This window comes from Neofelis nebulosa, chromosome 13 (assembly GCF_028018385.1).
Source record: "Neofelis nebulosa isolate mNeoNeb1 chromosome 13, mNeoNeb1.pri, whole genome shotgun sequence".
NCBI lineage: Eukaryota > Metazoa > Chordata > Mammalia > Carnivora > Felidae > Neofelis > Neofelis nebulosa.
The window spans coordinates 24077724-24097156 of NC_080794.1; the positions used below are offsets into that span (position 1 = coordinate 24077724).

Consider the following 19433-nt stretch of genomic DNA (forward strand, 5'->3'; position numbering starts at 1 on the left):
TCCAAAGATGATTCCACTCCCCACTCTGCATGTCTAGATATCTCCAGGAATGACAGTCACACCAGGAAACGTCCCTGTCTGTTTCCTGTAGCTCACTCTTTGTCCAACCCCAGCGTAGGCAAATTCCAGACCTGGTGTGCGGTGCCCCTAGGACGCCCCAAATATCTGCTCTGTGTGAACACAGTTCAGCGTGGCTCACTGTGACCCAGTGGTGCAGTTCTGCACTTGGCTCAACACTGAGTCCGATCCGAGCAGCATCTGGAATTACAAGGGACAGGTTAGAATTATAGACCAGAAATTCCATATCAGCTGATGGCTTCCCTTCTATGCACAACAGAGGCAGACATCTCTTGGGTCCGAATAAGAGACACTGCTCAAACTGGGAAATTCACATCCACAGGGAGGTCTGCAGAATGTATATAGGTACCTCGCTGGAGAAACATGTAACACCACCCCGCTACACATGAGTCTCTTGCATGGGGCGTGGAATAGAGCAGAAGAGCTCCGGTGTCTCAGGACAGAGGATTCAAAGTGCCACCAAACGCTGATGTGTGCAGTCAACCATGCTGAGCCCTATAGCTGGATGGCAGAGGAGGCTCGCCCACTGTCCTCAGTGAGTGCTCTCTCCCGGACTCACAGGAAGTGACTACACAGAGGGCCAGGTCGTCAATGCCTGAAGGACAGCAAAGCACCTGCTGGCTGAAGCCTTGCCCGCACACTGAAGGACAGCCTCAGGTCTGGTTCTGGCACCAGCTGGCTGAAGTCTCGCCTACGCCGTGAAGGAGAGTCTCTGATCTGGTTCTGGTCTACACACTGGCCCAGATTAGGCTCGTGGTGAACTGGGGGCAGCAGTGACACCAACACCCACACTCAAGATGCTTCTGGGCTTCCGTCCTCCACCCAGAGCCCCCCCCCCACCCCCCAGTAAGGCCTTCTGCCACATTGCCCACACCCCGGCACACATGAGAATCCTAAAAGAGCTTCTAAGACGCAGGAACACCTCATGAGAAAGGTCAGTCAACAGAGGAGGATCTCACCTTCAGCGCATGGACTCAAAGCTCTTCTGCAAGAAGTCTGAGCCCCTACTTCGCCAACTCTGTGCCCGAAGTGAAACGGCACATGCTGCCAACACTGACCTTGTCCATCCAGTCCTGCCACGTGCCAAACTTCCTGCCATAACCATGAGAGGCTTTTGTTCCTCTTTCAAGCTCTTTTTCTTGAGGGTCTGGTGTTCTTAAAACTCATTCTCTCTCAACTTCTGTATGCTTGAAGGGAAGGAGGGGAAGGGAAGTTAAGGGAAGGGAAGGGAAGGGAAGGGAAGGGAAGGGAAGGGAAGGGAAGGGAAGGGAAGAGAAAGAACTGGGAATTGTGGGAGGGCGCCGGTGCCTTGTAAGGTGACACGTGAGGTCACCTGGTGGGATCTCTACACCACTAGGCCCCATTCCTCCACACCCCCAGTCCCTGCCTTTGCCAGTCTCCCCTTAGTCTGCCAGGCACATCTTGTCAGTAGGGCTCAGAGTCAAGTTTACAGGGAAAACAGAAACTAATGTGCTCCGGGCCAGTGAGTCATCCCAAATCCAACAGTAGGTGTACGAAACTTGGAATTTTCTATATTCATATGGTGAAAAGGTTCTCTTTCATCAGGTAGCGGGATTAGGAGAAGCACTTTCCAAGCCTCAGCTCATAGCAGAGGGGGAAAGCAAGTCAACAATCCCACATCCCAGAGACTCTGAGGACGCTAGTCAAAGACAGTGAGGCAAAATGTTTAGACAGCATCTCTTTACTTGAAGTACTACTGGGTTTACATATTCTTAGATACTCGAAGGTGACCTAAGAGACTATCAGAATTTATCATCTAAAGCCCCTTTCTACAATTAACACCGGGAATAGTGAAGCAGATCCCAAGCTGTGGTCAAAATATGGCAAGTCAAGAAGCCTTTAGAGCTGTCACAATCAGGGGACCACAAAATGGTACAAAGGCCACTCCACAGGGCTGTCCAGGGGTCACCACATCCACACATCTGGATGACAATCCCAGAGTATACCGAAAAAGCAAACCGGCCCTGGCCACTGCCCAGTGTCCTTGGGAATGGTGATGGGGGTAGAACCGGCTCCAACACCTGGAACGGCCACAGGGTGCCCACAACTGTCCCAGGGGTTCTCCCAACATCCAGCATGTTTCAAAGCCACGGGAACAGAAACGACGATGAGAGCAATGGTGACTTCACCGGCTCGGGAGTCGGCTCCCAGGGCCTCGACATCCTCATGTGGCTTCTGTGGAAGGTGTGGGCTCAGCAAGTCAGGGAGGAACCTACACTTGTGTCTAAAATACCCACACGACAGACTTCACCCTCTTTTGGGAATGATTTCCTGGCTCTGCCTCAGCCAAGAACAGCTTCATTTTCCTGAAAGATATTGGGGCCAAGGAAGTCGAGCACCGCAGGTGACCAAACAGATCAGAGGGATGGTCCCTCACAGTAGGGACGGGAAGGTCCAATCGGAAGCCGGTGAAGCCTAAAGAAAACTCTGAGCACAGTTTCAAGGTTCCTTTTACCTACACTTCCTGACTAGGAAACACCACCGGGAGAAGTGGCAGTGTAAGGCCATGCCGAGTCAGGTGCAGGGCCCGCTCTCCCACGGGACAATCCCTCGGCTCTCCTATTTGGGACCTCTCATGAGAATATGGGACTTAGAAAACAGCTCCCCAGTATATCCCACGCGCAGTGACAGAGCAGGAAAAGTAGAGTCGTGGAGGGGAGTTTAAGGTCAGAAGTATTCCAAGACATGGTGTGTGGCAGGAACGCCCACTAGCAGAGAGCATAGGTGACCAAGTCCCCTGATGAAATCTCTGCTCTTGAAGACAAGATGCTAGAATCATCAATACAGGAACTGTTTGTGATGGGAGATTCTAAGCCCCCACGTACCTACGCGAACACATGTATAGAAGCACAGGGTCACGTGTTGTGGGAACATCAGCTCCCAAGACAGACCAAATCGTGCCAGTGTGGGTTCACAGGAAAGCTGTGTCCCCCTGGTCTGTGTCTCTGCCTTTCAAAAGACCAATTTCACACCAGCATTAAGATAGTCTCTTCCTTGATGTGCTCATGGTGCCCAGAAACTTTCACGGTCTTGGCCCCCATCTCTGCTCCTTTCCACTTATATCATTCAGAAAGGTGTAGACAATGAGGAGTGAAGCCCACACAGGGGATTGTAAGAAACACAGACAACCCAAATGAAACAAGAGGAAAATCACCTTTGGGAAAAGGGAGACAGAAGGACGTGGTGACTCATAGCACAAAATAGGGTCAGTCTCCCGTGGATCTCATCAGCACCCCTCTTCCTGGGGAATGGACATGGTGTGGCCTTCCTAAGATTCCACATGAAAGAGCAGGGCCCGGGGTCACAGACGCTTGGAAGAACGGTCTCAGAGGCTACCCAACAAGTTCTCTGGCCACAGTGTGACAGCTCTAAGCTTGGGGGGCTGGGCAGCTGGGCCACCAAATGCACACCCACAGCCCCGTGGGTTTAAAAATTAACATGAATAAAAAAGAAAATAAGATGTTGGAGACTAAGACAACGTTAGCCCTCTGTTTTTGCAATGTGACGATGCCTTACTCACTGCTTTAATTACAAGTGAAAAAATTTTTTTATTTTTGTTAACTTTATTTTGAGATAGAGCACATGCGTGAGTGGGGGAATGGAGAGAGAGAATCCCAAGCAGGGTCTGTGCTGTCAGCCCAGGGCTCGATGCGGGCCTCAAACCCACAAACCATGAGATCGTGACCTGAGCCGAGGTCAAGAGTCAGACGCTCAACCAACTGAGCCACCCAGGCTACCCTAATTAAAAAATTTTAAATTAATGGACATTATTTTATTCTCCTGAAAATGTTTACAAATAGCTTTAACTTAAGCTTCCGAGAGCATCCTGGCCTGAAAACCAGAGCCATGGCCCTGAAGCACAGAGACTAGGCTGTGGGCCTCCCCTCAGCACCAGTGGAGAAAGGTTCTGTTCGCCTCCTCTAAGGATGGCTGGCCGGACGCACTGAAAACATTCCAAGCAAGCGGGACAGCAGCCACCGGTTGCACAGGAGAGGCTGACCTACCCTCTAACTGCTGGATGTGCTCTGGTGTGTGTGCCCCGAAACCCTGTGGGCGGCCACCATGCCCATGGCTCAGCGGACGGAGGCCTTGGAGGCAGCACAGTGGGACACAGGCCTCCCTGCACCTGGCCCTCAGCACAGCCCAGCCTGCCTGGCATCCTGGCGTCCAGGCCTGATGCTGCTTCCTCTCACGTGTGGGCAGGATGGTTTCCTCTTGCATCACTGTCTCCCACGCACGTCCTAGTGCCTTTCCAGAGTGGTTCCTGTCTCAGGGGTCCCTGAAAGTGCCTTCTACCAAAGCAGAGAACACTCACCCCCACCAGGCACACGCACGCTCGTGGCTAGGAGAGGCCCAGCACACTGGAGTGAAAAGATCAACCGGCAGTAATCCTGATGCACACCAGAGGTCCTCTTGACCATTTTCCATTTTCTGCTTTCTGCCTGGACAGTCTAGGGCCTGTCGTGTGACCCGAGAGTCCTCTTCCCCGTGGGAGGGTTGGGCCCGTTCTCCCCACCCTGATGCCTCCGGGGTAGGACTAGGCAGAGCAGGCCTTCTCCAGAAATGGGTGGACTGGGGAGGTGGTCCCATCTATGTCCAAATCTCTGGAACCTGTGCACGTGACTTTATTTGGAAAAGCAGGCTTTGTAAGTGCAGCTACGTGGGGGACCTGGAGACCACCCTGGACTCCCTAGGGAGGGGGCTGGGGAGTACACGGATGAATGTTCTTAAAAGAGGAGTCAGGTAAGATCCACTGAGAAGGGACAGGGCACGAGGGCCAGCAAGCACCGAAGCCGGGCAGGATGGAGCCTCCCTGCTCCCGCTGAAATCTGCCCACGCACCGGTTGGTGTGGACACAGCGCTGGCCTCAAGTCAGGACGGCGAAAGGTGCCGCAGGAAGACAAGGAGGAGAATCAGCAGAATCCATGCTACTTCTTCCCACCGAGGACTCAAGCGACAGGGGGGTAAGAGAAAGCAGAACGTCAGAGATGTTGAGAAACACCATCAAGTGAAGCCACATCATCAGGAAGGAGGCAACAACCCCTCTTGGGCATGTGCCTGCTGCCCCTCTGCAGAGGCCATGGGGACAGACCCCTCCCGGTACCACGGAGCACCCACCTGGGAGGTGGCAGGACTCGGCCAGCAAAAGGCGAGGAGGACAGTGTGAAGTCACAATTACATTCAGAACACTCGACGTGACACACAAGAAAGGACCTTAAGGTCAGCAGTGATGAGGGGACAGTGGCCTCAAGGAGGAGTGTGTAGCGGTAGGAGAGTCAAGGGTATTCGGTGGGACCTGGCGGGTCTGTGGAAAGGCCTGCAAGCCCCGGAACATTCAGTATGGGGGAGCACAGCCAAGGATAGCTAACGCGTGTTCTCAGAGAGGCCACATCTCTCGGACATCTGCTCGGTGCTTGGTCTGTTTCTCAACTGACATTTCTTTTTTCAGCATCATTGGATTCACCAAATCAAGTTTTAATAAACCATGTGTAACCTATTGTACCTGTGGGGAATTGGTCTGTTTCCAGAAACTCTCAGAGGCCGAAGGCTTGCCCAGCTTTGGTGGGGAAAAAAACAGAATCTTAGATGTAAAACGCAGGGAAGCACTTTGTTGTTCCAAACCTCACACTTAACACTAAGGACCAGGAAGTGCAGAAACTAAAGATCAACCAGCAAAGGTTCTCAACAGGAAGACACAGAATGACCTAACTATGCCCTGACAGAAAGGAGAAGGGAAGTGTTACTCCACAGAAAGTAACTATGTATCCTTCACAGTTAGTAAACCATCGGCCCTGGCAGGAGAGACAGTACCGGAAGAGGAAATCCCAGCGATTGTCAACTGTGCCCTCCACACAAGGCCACGGGTCAGGGCGTCCATCCCTTGACCCAATGGCCATAAGCTCTCTGTGGCGGGGAGGGAAGGAACCATCCCAGAGTCGCCTGAGCTATGAGGGATCTTGTGCCAGAGTCTCCTGAGGTGGCCTCATGAGGGCTGCTTCGGAATCTGTGTCTTCTCCTGTCTCTGCCCCTCCCATGCTCATGCTCTATCTCTCTGTCTCTCAATAATAAACAAACATAAAAAACGTAAGGAAAATCTACAAATGGAGAATGAGGTCCACTCTTTAAACTTGTTCACAAACAAATGTAAAAAGTTGATTTCCATAAGAACACTAAGACCTTTATTAGAGTTGCACTACATTATTTCCAGGGTCTCGCGCCTTCTTCCTGGGTGCACACCCAGCACTCTGCCCCGCGGTGGGAGCCCAGTGCTTCCTGATTGCTCGTCTGAGATTTGTGGTGCCAGGGAGCCCAGGGTGGGCGTGGGGCAGGGGTGGGGGGAGGACTGGCCCAGGTCCCCCCCCGCCCAGGCTTGCCACGGCCTCAGCTCCCAGGTTCTGCGGGTCACTCCAGGCAAGCTGCCCAGGCCCCCAGGACTAGGCTCTGATAGAGCCAACGCACTGAGGACACCCACGATGCCTAGCTGTAGTAGGTGGAAGAGCACACTAATATTCAAGCAGATAAGCAGAAGTTAGGAGTCATCATAGATCATTGAAGTCTGAGCGTGCCACAGCCTTGTTACATACGAAGTCGGCCATTCTCCACCATTGTTCACATTCCAGTCAAAGAGCCTCCCGTGGCGCCGTCGCCGAGGGGCTGGGGCAGGTCAGCATGTCACGGACCGACGACCAGCTGCATCTTCTTTGGCTGCATAGAGGACAGAGAGGAAGTGGCCCAGAAGTCTGCAGGGAGAGTCTCTGTGACCCAGCAGCTAAGTCACAAATGTCCTTGGGTCTACACTGTTTTCTCCAAGAAGGTGCCTTCCTAAAGTTTTGTCATCCTCCAGAAATCAAGACTGATTGGAAATTAAAAAACAAAAGTGTATACTAAAGTTACCAGCCCTTTAAAATGACCTCGCTCTGCAATTTTGTTTACAGGTATTTACCCACATTCCTGACAGCCATCGGGCCCCCTGCCCAGAAGGCAGTCCCAGGGGGTAAAGGGAGACAGGGCCACACTTGTGCCAGGACCCTGACCGGGCACAAGTCAGCAGAGTCCTGGGCTGACTGGGCCTGCTCCACTGTCTATGTGAAATCACCTTCCTGCCATAGAAGAGACTACCTTTTCGCTTTCCAAATAGTCTTTAAGCTGTAGACTGTGCCACACGCTGGGACAGTCCCACAGCACCCTTTCCCTTGCCCTGTTCTCCTCACAAGCATGTGTTCATTCTTATGGCAACCACGACAGTCTTAAGTAGTGGTGTGGGAGTAAATCAGTCCTGGTTATGTAGAAGGAGAATACAACGTTTTGTGTCTTTTCAAATAAATAACTGAAACATTCCCCCAGAGCACAGGGCCCTGGATTGCAGTGAGATATCAGGCTACCCCAAAAATACAACTTACAGGCTCTATTCCCAGGCTGCAGTCCATGTGTTATGATGTCAAAAATATTTCTGAAGACTATCAGTGTCAAACACCAAAAATGAAAGAAACCAAACTCCTCATCTCTGTGAAACTATTGGTTTCTCAATAGCTAATTGGTTTGTTTATTTATTTTTTATAGTTTTTTTTTTCATTTTTGAAAGAGACAGAAACAGCAAGAGTAGAACAGGGTCAGAGAGGTAGGAGGAGAAAGAATCCTAAGCAAACTCCCCACTGTCAGCACTGTGTCCAATGTGAAGCTCAAATTCACCAAGTGTGAGAACACGGCCTGTGCCGAAACCAAGACTCAGATGCTTCACTGACTGAGCCACCCAGTCGCCCCTGTTTTTAGAGTTTGAGAGACAGAGAGAGAGAACAACTGTGTATGAGGAGAAAGGGGCAGAGAGAAAGGAGGAAGATGACGCAAAGCAGGCTCCACGCAGAAAGCAGCCAACCCACACTTTTTGTTACCTCTGAACTTACAAAAATACACATTTCGGGGAGCGGTGGGGTGGGAGAACCAGAAGGCGCTACCACGAATCTTAGTGTTTTCATTACAGAAAGTATAAGGATGTGAACGAAAACACATCAGCAACATCTAAGGGACAGAATTTTCCCAGCATGGTCCCAGGAGCAAAAGGTCTACTTTCAGTATCAAATTGCATACAGTCAGGTGGCAACTATCCAAGTTAGTGTAAAACACTTTTATACACTTCAAACATAGGGACATTCAAATCAGACCACTGTTAAACAGTTTCTACAAATTTCCATTCCCAGGGAACCAAAAGCCTGAGGGTTCCTACGGAATTGTGAGCAGTAACAGAAATAACGGCATTTCACCTGAACTACAACTGACAGCGTGCCGGTCATGATCCTTATTATGAGTTCTGAGAAGGAGACTACATTGAGGCAGACAGAAAGAAACTAACGGACAAGTCCGGGGGCTGAAGGGGAAACGGCCTCTAGCGGTAAGGGGCCCTGTGGGCCCAGTGTGGACGTGAGGCACCCCACTCCAGACCTCGCAGGCACTCAGGGCACTGAAGAGTGGCCACATGCGTTGCCTGCTGTCCAGTATCACAGAGCCCACTGAGTTCTTCCCTGGCTCAAGGCCCCATCCCGTTGTCCCATCTCCAATGTCACCCCTTGGCCCGCCTCCTGCTTCACCCCGCTAAACTGCAAACCACCTCTTCTGTTGAAGAGGGCTCACTTTTATTTTTCAGTTGTCGGATCACTGGGATGTGGTCTCAGCCTGCCTCCTTCATCCATTTAACTCAGCTCTGAGACACGCTCAACCCACATGCGACCTGCTCTGCAGTGGAAAGTCCCAGAGAGATATGCCCGCACCACTCCTCTGGATCCCATCCCGGGCATCACAGCGCCTCAGCTGCTTGGTAAGAAACAAAACCCACTGCTGTTACTCGTTCTCAGAATCAAGACCAGTTAAAAATAAGAGGTACTGAATAGATGGCAAAGGTCAGAGTCTATTTATTTAAGAGAAACTCAAAAACTACAGGGGAAGGAAAAAGGAGGGCAACCTAGTGAGTACTCCAGAGAGACCACCAGATGAATGACAGTTTCTGAATGCTGCTGACCATGTCCTCACAGGGGCTGCAGTTACACATAATGAGATGGAGCTTCTGTGATCATAGTATCTCGTGGATATTTAGATGCAGACACTCTTAAAAGCCACGAGACTGCAGTGCTCCCACTGTTCCCATTTACAAGTGATTAAAAAGAAGCACAGGAATGCTACTACGTAGCTTCCCCAGAGCCCCAAACTCATCTGTGCAGGAGCCAGGCTCAGAGTCAAGTGCTCTGGGGTCACGCCCTCCCTGCACAACTTCTCAAGGTGGACTGGGAATCCTCGGGGGTCCTTTCCAGATTTCATACATGCTCTACGTCCTCTAGGGACCATAGTTGAATACGGGCCTCAGGTTCACTGTGGAGGAGATATAACCTATTTGCAGCTATATAGAACATTGAACAAACAACCACTGCTTCAAAACCAGGTACGCTGAGAACTGCTCAGCCACATGACAAATAACACAATGCTTATTTTTTAAAGTTTATTGTGGTTATCAGCTTGTCCGCCCAATTTGCTGAGTCCCAGAGCACCCTGGGAGGGTTTTCAACCTCCAATTCAGCGGCTGTGGGGAAGCAGAGTGATGAAATGGGAGGCGGGGGGTGTCAACAGCCACGTGAGGTCTCCCGAAAGGGGGAGGGGTCTGCAGGTCGAGTGACTGCGGATCTAGAGGAACGATGCCAGTAAGACCTCCCGCATGCGAGAGCCACGCAAGGGACACCAACCTGTTCAGGCGGTCTTGTCACTAGCGTGGCCGGGGTGGACCTTTTGTTTCTTGCCTAGCAAGCAGCACACTGAAGACTGATGACCTTCTTTTGGGGGGCATTGTGCAGCGAGTCCTGGCTACTGCTAATGCTGCTGAGGTTGCTCAAGGGGCCATCCTGAGAGCCTGTTGATCTGGGTGACCCACAGGAGAGCATCTTCCAGGCATGCTCGTTACACGACACACCGCCCCACGTGAGGGAGAAGCACAATCCCCCAGCTTCTAGGGAGGGCTGAGCCCTGGGAGCTGACACTCTCTCTCTCCCAAGTATATCTGGAGTCCAAGCGCCCTGGGTCGAGAACGCTCAGCACCCCTCCCAGGCCGTGACCCAATAACCATGTCGTGAGTCTCATGTAATGCACTGAGTCTGTCCCCTGCATAGTGAGGGCCAGCCTCTCCTAACTCTGAATCTGGTCTGTGCTAACCAAGAGCAATCAGTTTCTGGATCCCAAAGGAAGGATTGCCTTCCTGAGAGTACTTGGTGTTTGGGTGGCTGGTAGAAGAAATGATGGCTAGCCAACTTGTTTCCCTCCCTGGCCATTAAAGATGCTTTCACTCTGAAGAACAGTTGGTTCACCATGGGCAATATTGTCGAGGACCTGCTTAGCACAGAAAGAGACCATTCATGAACTACTGCATCCAAGCCCTGTTCCAAACATCTGAGCTTAGCTTACAGCACAAGCCTGTTACCTTGGAATGACTGTCTTCACTATCCACTGATAGGATGGCAAGGGAAAACAGTGAACTCCAGAAGCTTTCCCTCATTTCTAAGGTAATAACACAGGCATCTTGCCTTTGGGTTCCCACGGTAGCTGACGGAGGCTTCCCTTTGCCGTACCCATATGTGTTTCATATCTATCCATATCTTATTCCTGAGACCATCAGCTTGTCTGGGAGTTGTCCTAGTCATTGCATCCTAAGATTTATCTCATTTTCTGGACCACATGCTTCCTTGGGGAATTCCATCAGACATCTAAAGCAGTTAATATCTATCCATCTCAGGCTGTTCCACAGAATAGAAATGGAAGGAAAACTTCCAGACACATTCTACAAAGCCAGCTTTACTTTGATTGCCAAACCAGACAGAGACCCAGCAAAAAAAAAAACAAAACAAAAACAAAACGACTATAGGATAATATGCCTAATGAATAAGACTACAAAAATTTTCAACAAGATACTGGCAAAACAAACGCACAGCATATTAAAAGAATTTTTCACCATGATCAAGTAGGATTCCTATCTGGGCTATAGGGCTGGTTCAATATTTGGAAATCAATCAATACGATACATCACATTAAGAAAATCACAGGTAAGAACCACATGATCCTGTCAATACCGGCAGAAAAAGCATTTGACAAAACACAGCATCCTTTCTTAATAAAAACCCTCAAGAAAGTCAGAATAGAAGGAACATATGTAAACATCATAGAAGCGATGTATGATACAAGTCCGCAGCTAATATAATTCTCCTGGGGATAAACTGAAAACTTTCCCCCTGTGATCAGGAACATGACAGGGATGTCCATTCTCACCACTGTTGTTGAACATAGCTTTGCAATTCCTAGAAGCAGCAATCAGACAACAAAATGAAATACATGTCATCAAAATGGCAAAGATGAAGTCAAACGTTCACTCGGCACAGACCACATGATACTCTACCTGGAAAACCTGACAGAATCCACAAAAAGTCTTCTCGAACTGATACATCAATTCAGCAAAGTCGCAGAACACAATATCAATGTACAGAAACCCATCGCATTTTAATATACCAATAAAACAAAACAGAAAGAGAACTAAAGAAACTGATCATGTTCACAGTTGCACCAGGACCATAAAATACCTATCAATAACCTCAACATACTAATGAACCAATCCAAAGATATAAAAGTTCTGTGTGCTGAAAACGATACAAGGGTTATGAAGGAAATTGAAGAAGACACAAAGAAATGGGAAAACATTCCATGTTCCTGGATTCGAAGAATGAATATTGTAAAAATGTCAATACCATCCAAAGCAATCTACACATTCAATGCAATCCCCATCAAAATCGTGCCACCATTCTTTCCAAAGCTAGAACAAATAATGCTAACGTGTATGGAACCACAAAAGACCCCAAATATTCAAAGTAATATTGAAGAAGGAAACGAAAGCAGGAGGCATCAGAGTCCCAGATTTTAGCCTCTGCTACAAACCTGTAATCATCAAGACAGTATGGTATGGGCACACAAACAGACACATAGGCCAATGGAACAGAATAGAGAACCCAGATTCAGACCCACAAATGTATGGCCCACTAATCCTCCACAAAGCACGAAAGAGTATCCAATGGAAAAAAAAAACACAGACTCTTTAACCACTGGTGCTGGGAGAACTGGACAGCAACATGCAGAAGAATGAAACTAGACCACTTTCTTACAGTGTACACAAAAGTAAACTCAAAATGGATAAAGGACCTGAATGTGAGACAGGAAACCATCAAAAGCTGAGAAGAGAAAGCAGGAGAAAACCTCTCCGACCTCAGCTGTGGCAATTTCTTACATGACACGTCTCCAACGGCAAGGGAATTAAAAGCAAAAATGAGCTGTAGGGACCTCATCAAGATAAAAACCTTCTGCACTGCAAAGGAAACAAGCAACAAAACAAAAAGACAACAGATGAAATGGGAAAAGATATTTGCAAATGACGTATCAGACACAGGGCTAGTATCCAAACACCTATAAAGAACTCACCAAACTCCACACCTGAAAACAAATAATCGGGTGATGAAATGGGCACAAGACATGAATAGGTACTTTTCTAAAGAAGACATCCAGATGGCCAAGAGACATGACAAGATACTCAACATCACTCATGATCAGAGAAATACAAATCAAAACCACACGGTGGTCAGAGTGGCGGAAATGAACAAATCAGGACACTATAGATGCTGAAGTGGATGGGGAGAAACAGGAACCCTCTGGCATTGTTGGTGGGAAGAAAAACTGGTGCAGCCACTCTGGGAACAGTGTGGAGGTTCCTCACCACATTAAAAAAAGATCCACCCGATGACGCAGCAATAGCACTGCTAGAATTCAGGGGATTCAGGAGTGCTGATGCACAGGGGACTCGTACCCCAGTGTTTATAGCAGCATTTGCAACAATAGCCACATGATGGAAAGAGCCTAAATGCCCGTCAATGGACAAATGGATCAAGAAGATGAGGTTTCTATATACAATGGAATACTACTTGCAATGAGAAAAGATGAAATCTGGCCATTTGTAGCAACGTGGAAGGAACTGCAGGGTGTTCTGCCAAGTGAAATAAGTCAGGCAGAGAAAGACAGATACCATATGTTTTCATTCATATGTGGATCCTGAGAAACTTCACAGAGGGGAGGGGAAAGGGGGAAACAAGTTGCAGAGAGGGAAGGAGGCATACCCTAAGGGGCTCTGAAATACTGAGAACAAACTGAGGGTTGATGGGAGGTGGGGGAGAGGGGAAAGTGGGTGATGGCCATCGAGGAGGGCACCTGTGGGGATGAGCACTGGGTGTTGAATGGAAACCAATTTGACAATAAATTATATTGAATACAAGAAAAAAGAAAAGATGCTCAAAGTCACTCCTCATCAGGGGACTACAAATCAAAACCACACTGAGATGCCACCTGACACAGATCAGAGTGTGCCTGTGGGTGGGCAGTCAGCACTGCTGCTTTGCTGGGACACAGTGTGTCCTCCAAAAGCGACAAGGGGTGGGGGGTCTCGCGCTTTGGGAAACATGGACAATCAGGAGCAGCGAGGCTCCAATGTAGCCCAGGGTGTCCCGAAGCTGGCCCAAACGTGGCCCATCAGCGGCATCGGGGCTCTTACAGGCTCCCGAGCCCCTGTCGGTGGCTGAGGAGCGGGGTGGGGGAGGGGCTTGGAAAGAGCACAGACTTGGGTTATGATTGCACGGAGACCCGCCCATGCATATTTTTGGGGGTGGTTTTGGCTTCTTGGCTAGTTTTCTAGAGCAGTTTTCGCAAACGTGAGAGGATCCTCCAGAGATTTCACACACATTCCTGCTCTTACTGAGGCACAGCCTCTCCCCTGAGCAGGTATCCGCAACCCCCGCCAGGGCGATGCCTTTGTCACAGCCCCAAACCTGTGCTGATGTGTGTCCATCGCCCAAGGTCCGCAGCTGAGATCGGGTTCGCCTCTGACGTTGTACCCGAGTGCGTTCCGGCGGGTGCGTGATGAGGAGTCTCTGCCGGTGCAGCGTCCCACCGGGTAGTGTTTCCTCCCTGACGCAGTAGTTTCCGTTGGTGCTGGCGCCACAGCGCATTTGCCAGGCGGAGAGGTGGGCGGGAGGCCGGCGGGCTCTTGAGGGCGATAGGAGCCCGCATGCGCTGTGGAGGGCGAGGGAGGTGCCCTTCTGAGCATCCGGGTTCTCCCTTGCTAGAAGTCTTCCACCTACGAAGATGTCGCCCTGGGGCCCCTGTTTCTCCGAAGACCGTCCCGATCGAGGCAGGTGAGTTCTGGTGGACCCAGTGCCGCTCGGACTCCGCAGAGGCCACAGTGCCAGCCGTGAGAGGCCGGGTGGCTCGAGGCGCCCTGGTTCTGCTCACTTGGGGGACAGCATTTGGCCACCCTCGGGAGGAAGGCCGGCCTGTCCGTGTGGACGCCCGCAGGCTCCCGTGAGTCAGTCGTGGTGGCCGCTCTGTGGCGGCGGGATGGTGTGGGGGGTGCCTCCCGTGGCAGTGCTGGCTTAACCGCTCGGCAGGCAGTAAGGGCCCTTCTCACTGCAGGTAGTGGCTTCTGGGAGGTTCTCCGGGTGCCTGCCTCAGCCGCGGCTGTCCTGTAAGGAGTGTGCCGCCCGCCCTCGCAGAGGCTGTCGGAGACCTTCCCGCCTTGTCCGTCCCCTGACCCCACACAGGCTGCACACGTTCTGTCCCCCGAGGCGGCTGCCACGAACAGAGGCCGCCTTAGGCCCTTGCGTCCTATGGGCCAGGCCCTAGAGAGTCTGGTGAGCTGGGGAAACCCTATAGAAATTGGGAAGTTGATGAGAAGAAGGGGACAGTGTCCTTTGTTCCCTGGTCAGTGTTTCTCAGACTCGGTGGTGTCGGGACACTTGGACATCAGGGGATTATTGAGGGCCCCAGAGAGCCTTCGAGTGTGGGGGTTGTGTCTCTGGATCTCTACTGTGGTGAGATTAAACCGAGAATTGAAGCGGGCACCTGGGTGGCTCTCTGTGTTAAGGGTCCGACTCTGGCTCAGGTGGTGATCTCACAGTTGATGGTTTAGAGCCCCATGTGGGGCTCTGTGCTGCCAGCTGCCAGCCTGGACTTGTCTCAGATTCTCTGTGTCCCTCTCCCTCTGCCCCTCCCCTTCACATGCCCTGCGTCTCTCTCTCTCAAAAACAAACATTAAGGAAACCAAACCAAATCCCAGCATCTCAGATGTGATGAACTCACTTAAAGACAATAAATTAGGACAGATTAACGTACTCATACCTTTCGTGCAAAACATACGTACATTTTCAGGACAACACTGTGTAGAAGCGTGGCATTTGCTTAGTGCAAGATCTTTATTGTTCCAGCTGCTTCTGCATTCAGTGTCTTGTGGCCAATGATGTTTAGGAAGGCGATGTGGACTCCCCCAGATGAACAGCTGGAGGCGACTAGGGTGTGGCGGTAGCTCCTCTGGCTTCTGGATGCCCTTTCCTGACTCTGCACTCAGATGGGTGGGGCTTCCTTGCTTCTCTTGGGGGTTAGCTGCCCGCACAGAGCGGCCTAGTTGTGTGGCACGCGGTGGACGTTTGGAACATCCTAGGCCACTACTTTCAGCTGATCTTCCATATTTTTCACTCAGCGAACACATTCTTGGAACCACCACCTGGATGAAGAAATGGAACCTTACCGTGCTTCCTACCTCCTACTGACTCCCACCGAACGTCCCCCAAAGGTAACCACGGTCTTGACTTTCACCAGCGATTGCCTTGGCCTGTTCTTCGCTTCATGTTGAGCCAACCCTTGAGCGCTGTGTGTGCGCAATGCACCTGCTTTCCTTGTGTGGCTGTGCTGGTCCTCCCCTGCTGTCGAAGGCCCAGTGTGTGAGCACAGCACGGTTTATTGTTTCTGCTGTGGCTGCTCCGGTTTGTGCAGAGGCTGCCTGCAGATCCACATGCATCGTATTGGGTTGCCTTGGAGGAGCAGGGCGTGAGTGGTGGCACGTGTCTGTTCCCCACGAGCAACAGCGTGCGGGAGCTCAGGGCTGGCCGATGCCTGGTATTGCCTCTTCTCGTGTGTTAGCTGGTTGCTGGGGCTCAGGTGCTGGGAGGTATGGTGTGTTCGTGGGACACGCCCCTGTGTGTGTCTTGGCCACTTACATGTTTCTTTTGAGAAATAATTGCCTTTTGGAAGCCACTTTGTGATTAGGTTGTGTGTTTTGGTTTTTGTTGATTAGAATGAGTTCTTTCTATGTGTGTGAAATACATCTGTGAATGGCACAGCTTTTCACATTCTTGTGTACGTCTGCCTTACGTTCTCTGTGTTGCCTTGTGGTAAGTTTCTTTGGTTTCTATCCAATAGTATAACCATTTGTATGTTTCTTGCCTTGGATTGGCTAGGGCCTCCAGTACTGTGTTGAAGGGAAGTGGTGAGAGTAGGTGTCCTTGTCTCCTCCCAGATACGAGAGAGAAGGGTTTCATAATTTTTTGTATACTTAATATTTTTTAAAGTTTCTTTCTTTCTTTATTGATTTAGAGAGCATGCATGGGAAGGGGAGTTGGAGGGGGGAAAGCGAGTGGATCCCAAGCAGACTCCGCACTGTCAGCAGAGTCTGATGCCAGGCTTGAACTCATGAACCGTGAGATCATGGCCTGAGCTGAAATCAAGAGTCAGACGCTTCACCGACTAGAAGCCACGCAGGTGTCCCAAAGAGTTCAGTATTTTACCACTACATGTGACACTTACCGTGGAATTACTGGTAGATAGTTGTATCAAAACATGAAAATTCTCCTCTGTTTTTAGTTTGCTCTGATTTTTTAACAATCATCAAAGAAATAATAATACTAAATTTTCTGAAATGTGTTTTGTGCATCTTTGGGGACAAGTGATTTGTGTAATGTTGTGGTTTAACTGAAAACAACTTTTGCCCTTCTAGATTAATCCAAACCTGATGTCTATGCATTCTCTTTGCACTGGATTCCATTTGTAAAAAGTGTGCTTTAGATTCTTGCATGTGTATTCAAGAGAGAGGTGGGTGTTCCCTTGCACCCTCTTGTGCCGTCCTTGCTGGGGTTTGGGTTTAAGGTCGTGCTGGCCTCCTAAAACAACGTAGGAAGAAGCACTCCTTGTGCTTTCCCAGAAGAGTTTTTGTATGTGTTCTTTTCTTTTGGGAAGAAGTGCTAGGCCAACAGCTGGTGTAGGGTTTTCCTTGTGAGAAGGGTTTTCATTGCAGATTCCTTTCTTAAGTGGAAATAGGAATTTTCTGATTTCCCATATCTTCTTGTGTCTATTTAGATAAGGCATTTTGTTTTCTAGGAGTTTGCTCAGACCTCCCAGACTTTCCAAGGAATAAGTTTCAACTGGTTTCTAAAACCCCCCTATCTGCAGCATCTGGTGTGATATTTGCTTTAGAACTTCTTGATATTGGTACTTTGTGCTTTGTTTCTTTTTCATAGAACCAACTTGGGCTTTTTTGATTTCTGTCATTTACTATTTGTTTCCTGCAGCACTGATTTCTGCCCTTTTGTTTTCCATCTACTTGGTGATTGTTTGCTGTCCCATCTGGTAGTTCTTGAACTAAATCCTTCATTTGATTTTTAGCCTTTGTTCCTTTCCAGTATGTGTATTGTATTTACTTGCTTATTAGTGTGTTGATTCATTTCAGAAGGAGAGCATGAGCAGGGCAGAGGGTCAGAGGGAGAGAGAGAGAGAGACAGAGAAAGAGAAAGAGTCTCGAGCAGGCTCCTCACTCCGTGTGGAGCCAGGCTGGGGATCGATCTTGTGGCCGTGGGATCATACCCTGAGCCAAAATCAAGAGTTGGTCACCAAGCAACTGAGCTATCCTATGATATATGTATTCTAAAGCTATGAGTCTCCCTTTAAGCACACCTTTCCTGATCTCACAAGTTTTGATAAGCCAAATGTTTATTATCTTTTATGTGAAACTATTTCCTAACTTTCATTGTGGCATCTTTTTCTTAATTCATCACAATGTTTAGGAGCATAACACATCTTGATGTTTCGGGGGATTTTCTCGTTCTCTTTGTGCGGATTTCTAGCTTAATTCCATGAAGGTATCTGTCTCAGTGTTTTGGGGTGGTTGTAACAAAATACCATAGACTGGCTGCCTAATAAGAAACAGAAACTTCTTTCCTACAGTTGAGGAGACTGGGAAGTTCTCAAGATCAAGGCATCTGCAGATTCCGAGTCAGGGGAGAGTCAGCTTCCTGGTTCATCGACAGCCTGCTTCTCCCTGTCCTCCTGTGGTGGCAGGGGTGACGGTGCTCTCTCAGCCGCCCATGACTGGTCATCACCGGAAGTCTCCCTGTCTTTCTCCCATCACTTTGGGCGTGATGAATTGTTGCGGGAAATGAACAGTGAATCTAATGGTATCCGTCAATATGCCCTGCAGTATTTCAGTCCTTTGTGATGAGCTGACTTTCCTAATGGCCTGGCATATATTCGTTTTCATGAACTGTTCCTTGGGCACGTGAAAATAATGTGTATTGGGGGAATGCAGTAGTCTCTATTTATAGGTTAGATGAAGTTTGTTAATGACAGAATTCAGATTTTAGTAACCACTTGAAACCAAGTAAGGAATAGGCGAGAATGAGTTTAATAATATAACTAACAGGTATATCCAAAATATCATTTCAGTGTATAGCCGGTGTGAGAAAAAATTATATATGATTTTGAATTCTCTTTTTTCACGTTGTCTTTAAAATGTGGTGTGCATTTTATACTTTGCACACGTCGCACTTTGAGGAGCCGCGGTTCAAGTACTTGCAATAAAGCACGTGACCCCATATTGGACAGCCCCGTCACACTGCCTTGAGTTTTCTGTTGTCGTCAGTTCTGTCAGATACTGAGAGATGTATCGTCAAGTCTCCCATCGTGCTTATGGATGTGGCTCTTTTTCCTTTTCTATGTTTGTCAATTTTTCTGTATTTTGAGATGGCGTTATTAGGTCTATGCAAGTTTAGAAGTTTTGTTCTCTTGGTAGATGGAACTTCCATCGCGAAATGTTCCTCTTTGTCTCTAGTAGAGCTTTTTGCTGTAGAGGTTACTTTATTGGAGGGTCCTGGTGGCCACATCAGTTTTCTGTTCGGTAGAGTTTGTCTGGGGATCTTTTACTTCCACCTGTCTGTGATCTTACGTTTTAAGGTATACCTTTGTGACCAGGGTATGGTAAGTTTCCTTCTAACGCATTTGAGAGTCAACCTTTTGCTTGCAGTATTTGTGCACATGTAATGACTGATATGTTAGTTTACACGTACCGTATTATTAGTTTCTTCTTTGTCCCAGCTGTTCTGTCTTCCTTTGGTCTCTAGCCTTCGTTTAGAAGCAGGAAGGAGTTTTTAATTGTACATTGATCTGTTAGGTTA

The 19433-nt window shown here is 49.1% G+C and overlaps 1 protein-coding gene across 1 annotated transcript in view; it reads left to right on the forward strand.

Annotated features, from left to right (window-relative positions):
- The first annotated feature begins 14244 nt into the window (after window positions 1–14244).
- Window positions 14245–19433, forward strand: part of LOC131492412 (liprin-alpha-1-like) — a 29906-nt gene continuing 24717 nt past the window's right edge. The window contains 2 exon segments of the mRNA XM_058696038.1: window positions 14245–14351; window positions 15692–15784. Coding sequence (XP_058552021.1) covers window positions 15728–15784 — 57 coding nt within the window. The 5' untranslated portion in view covers window positions 14245–14351; window positions 15692–15727.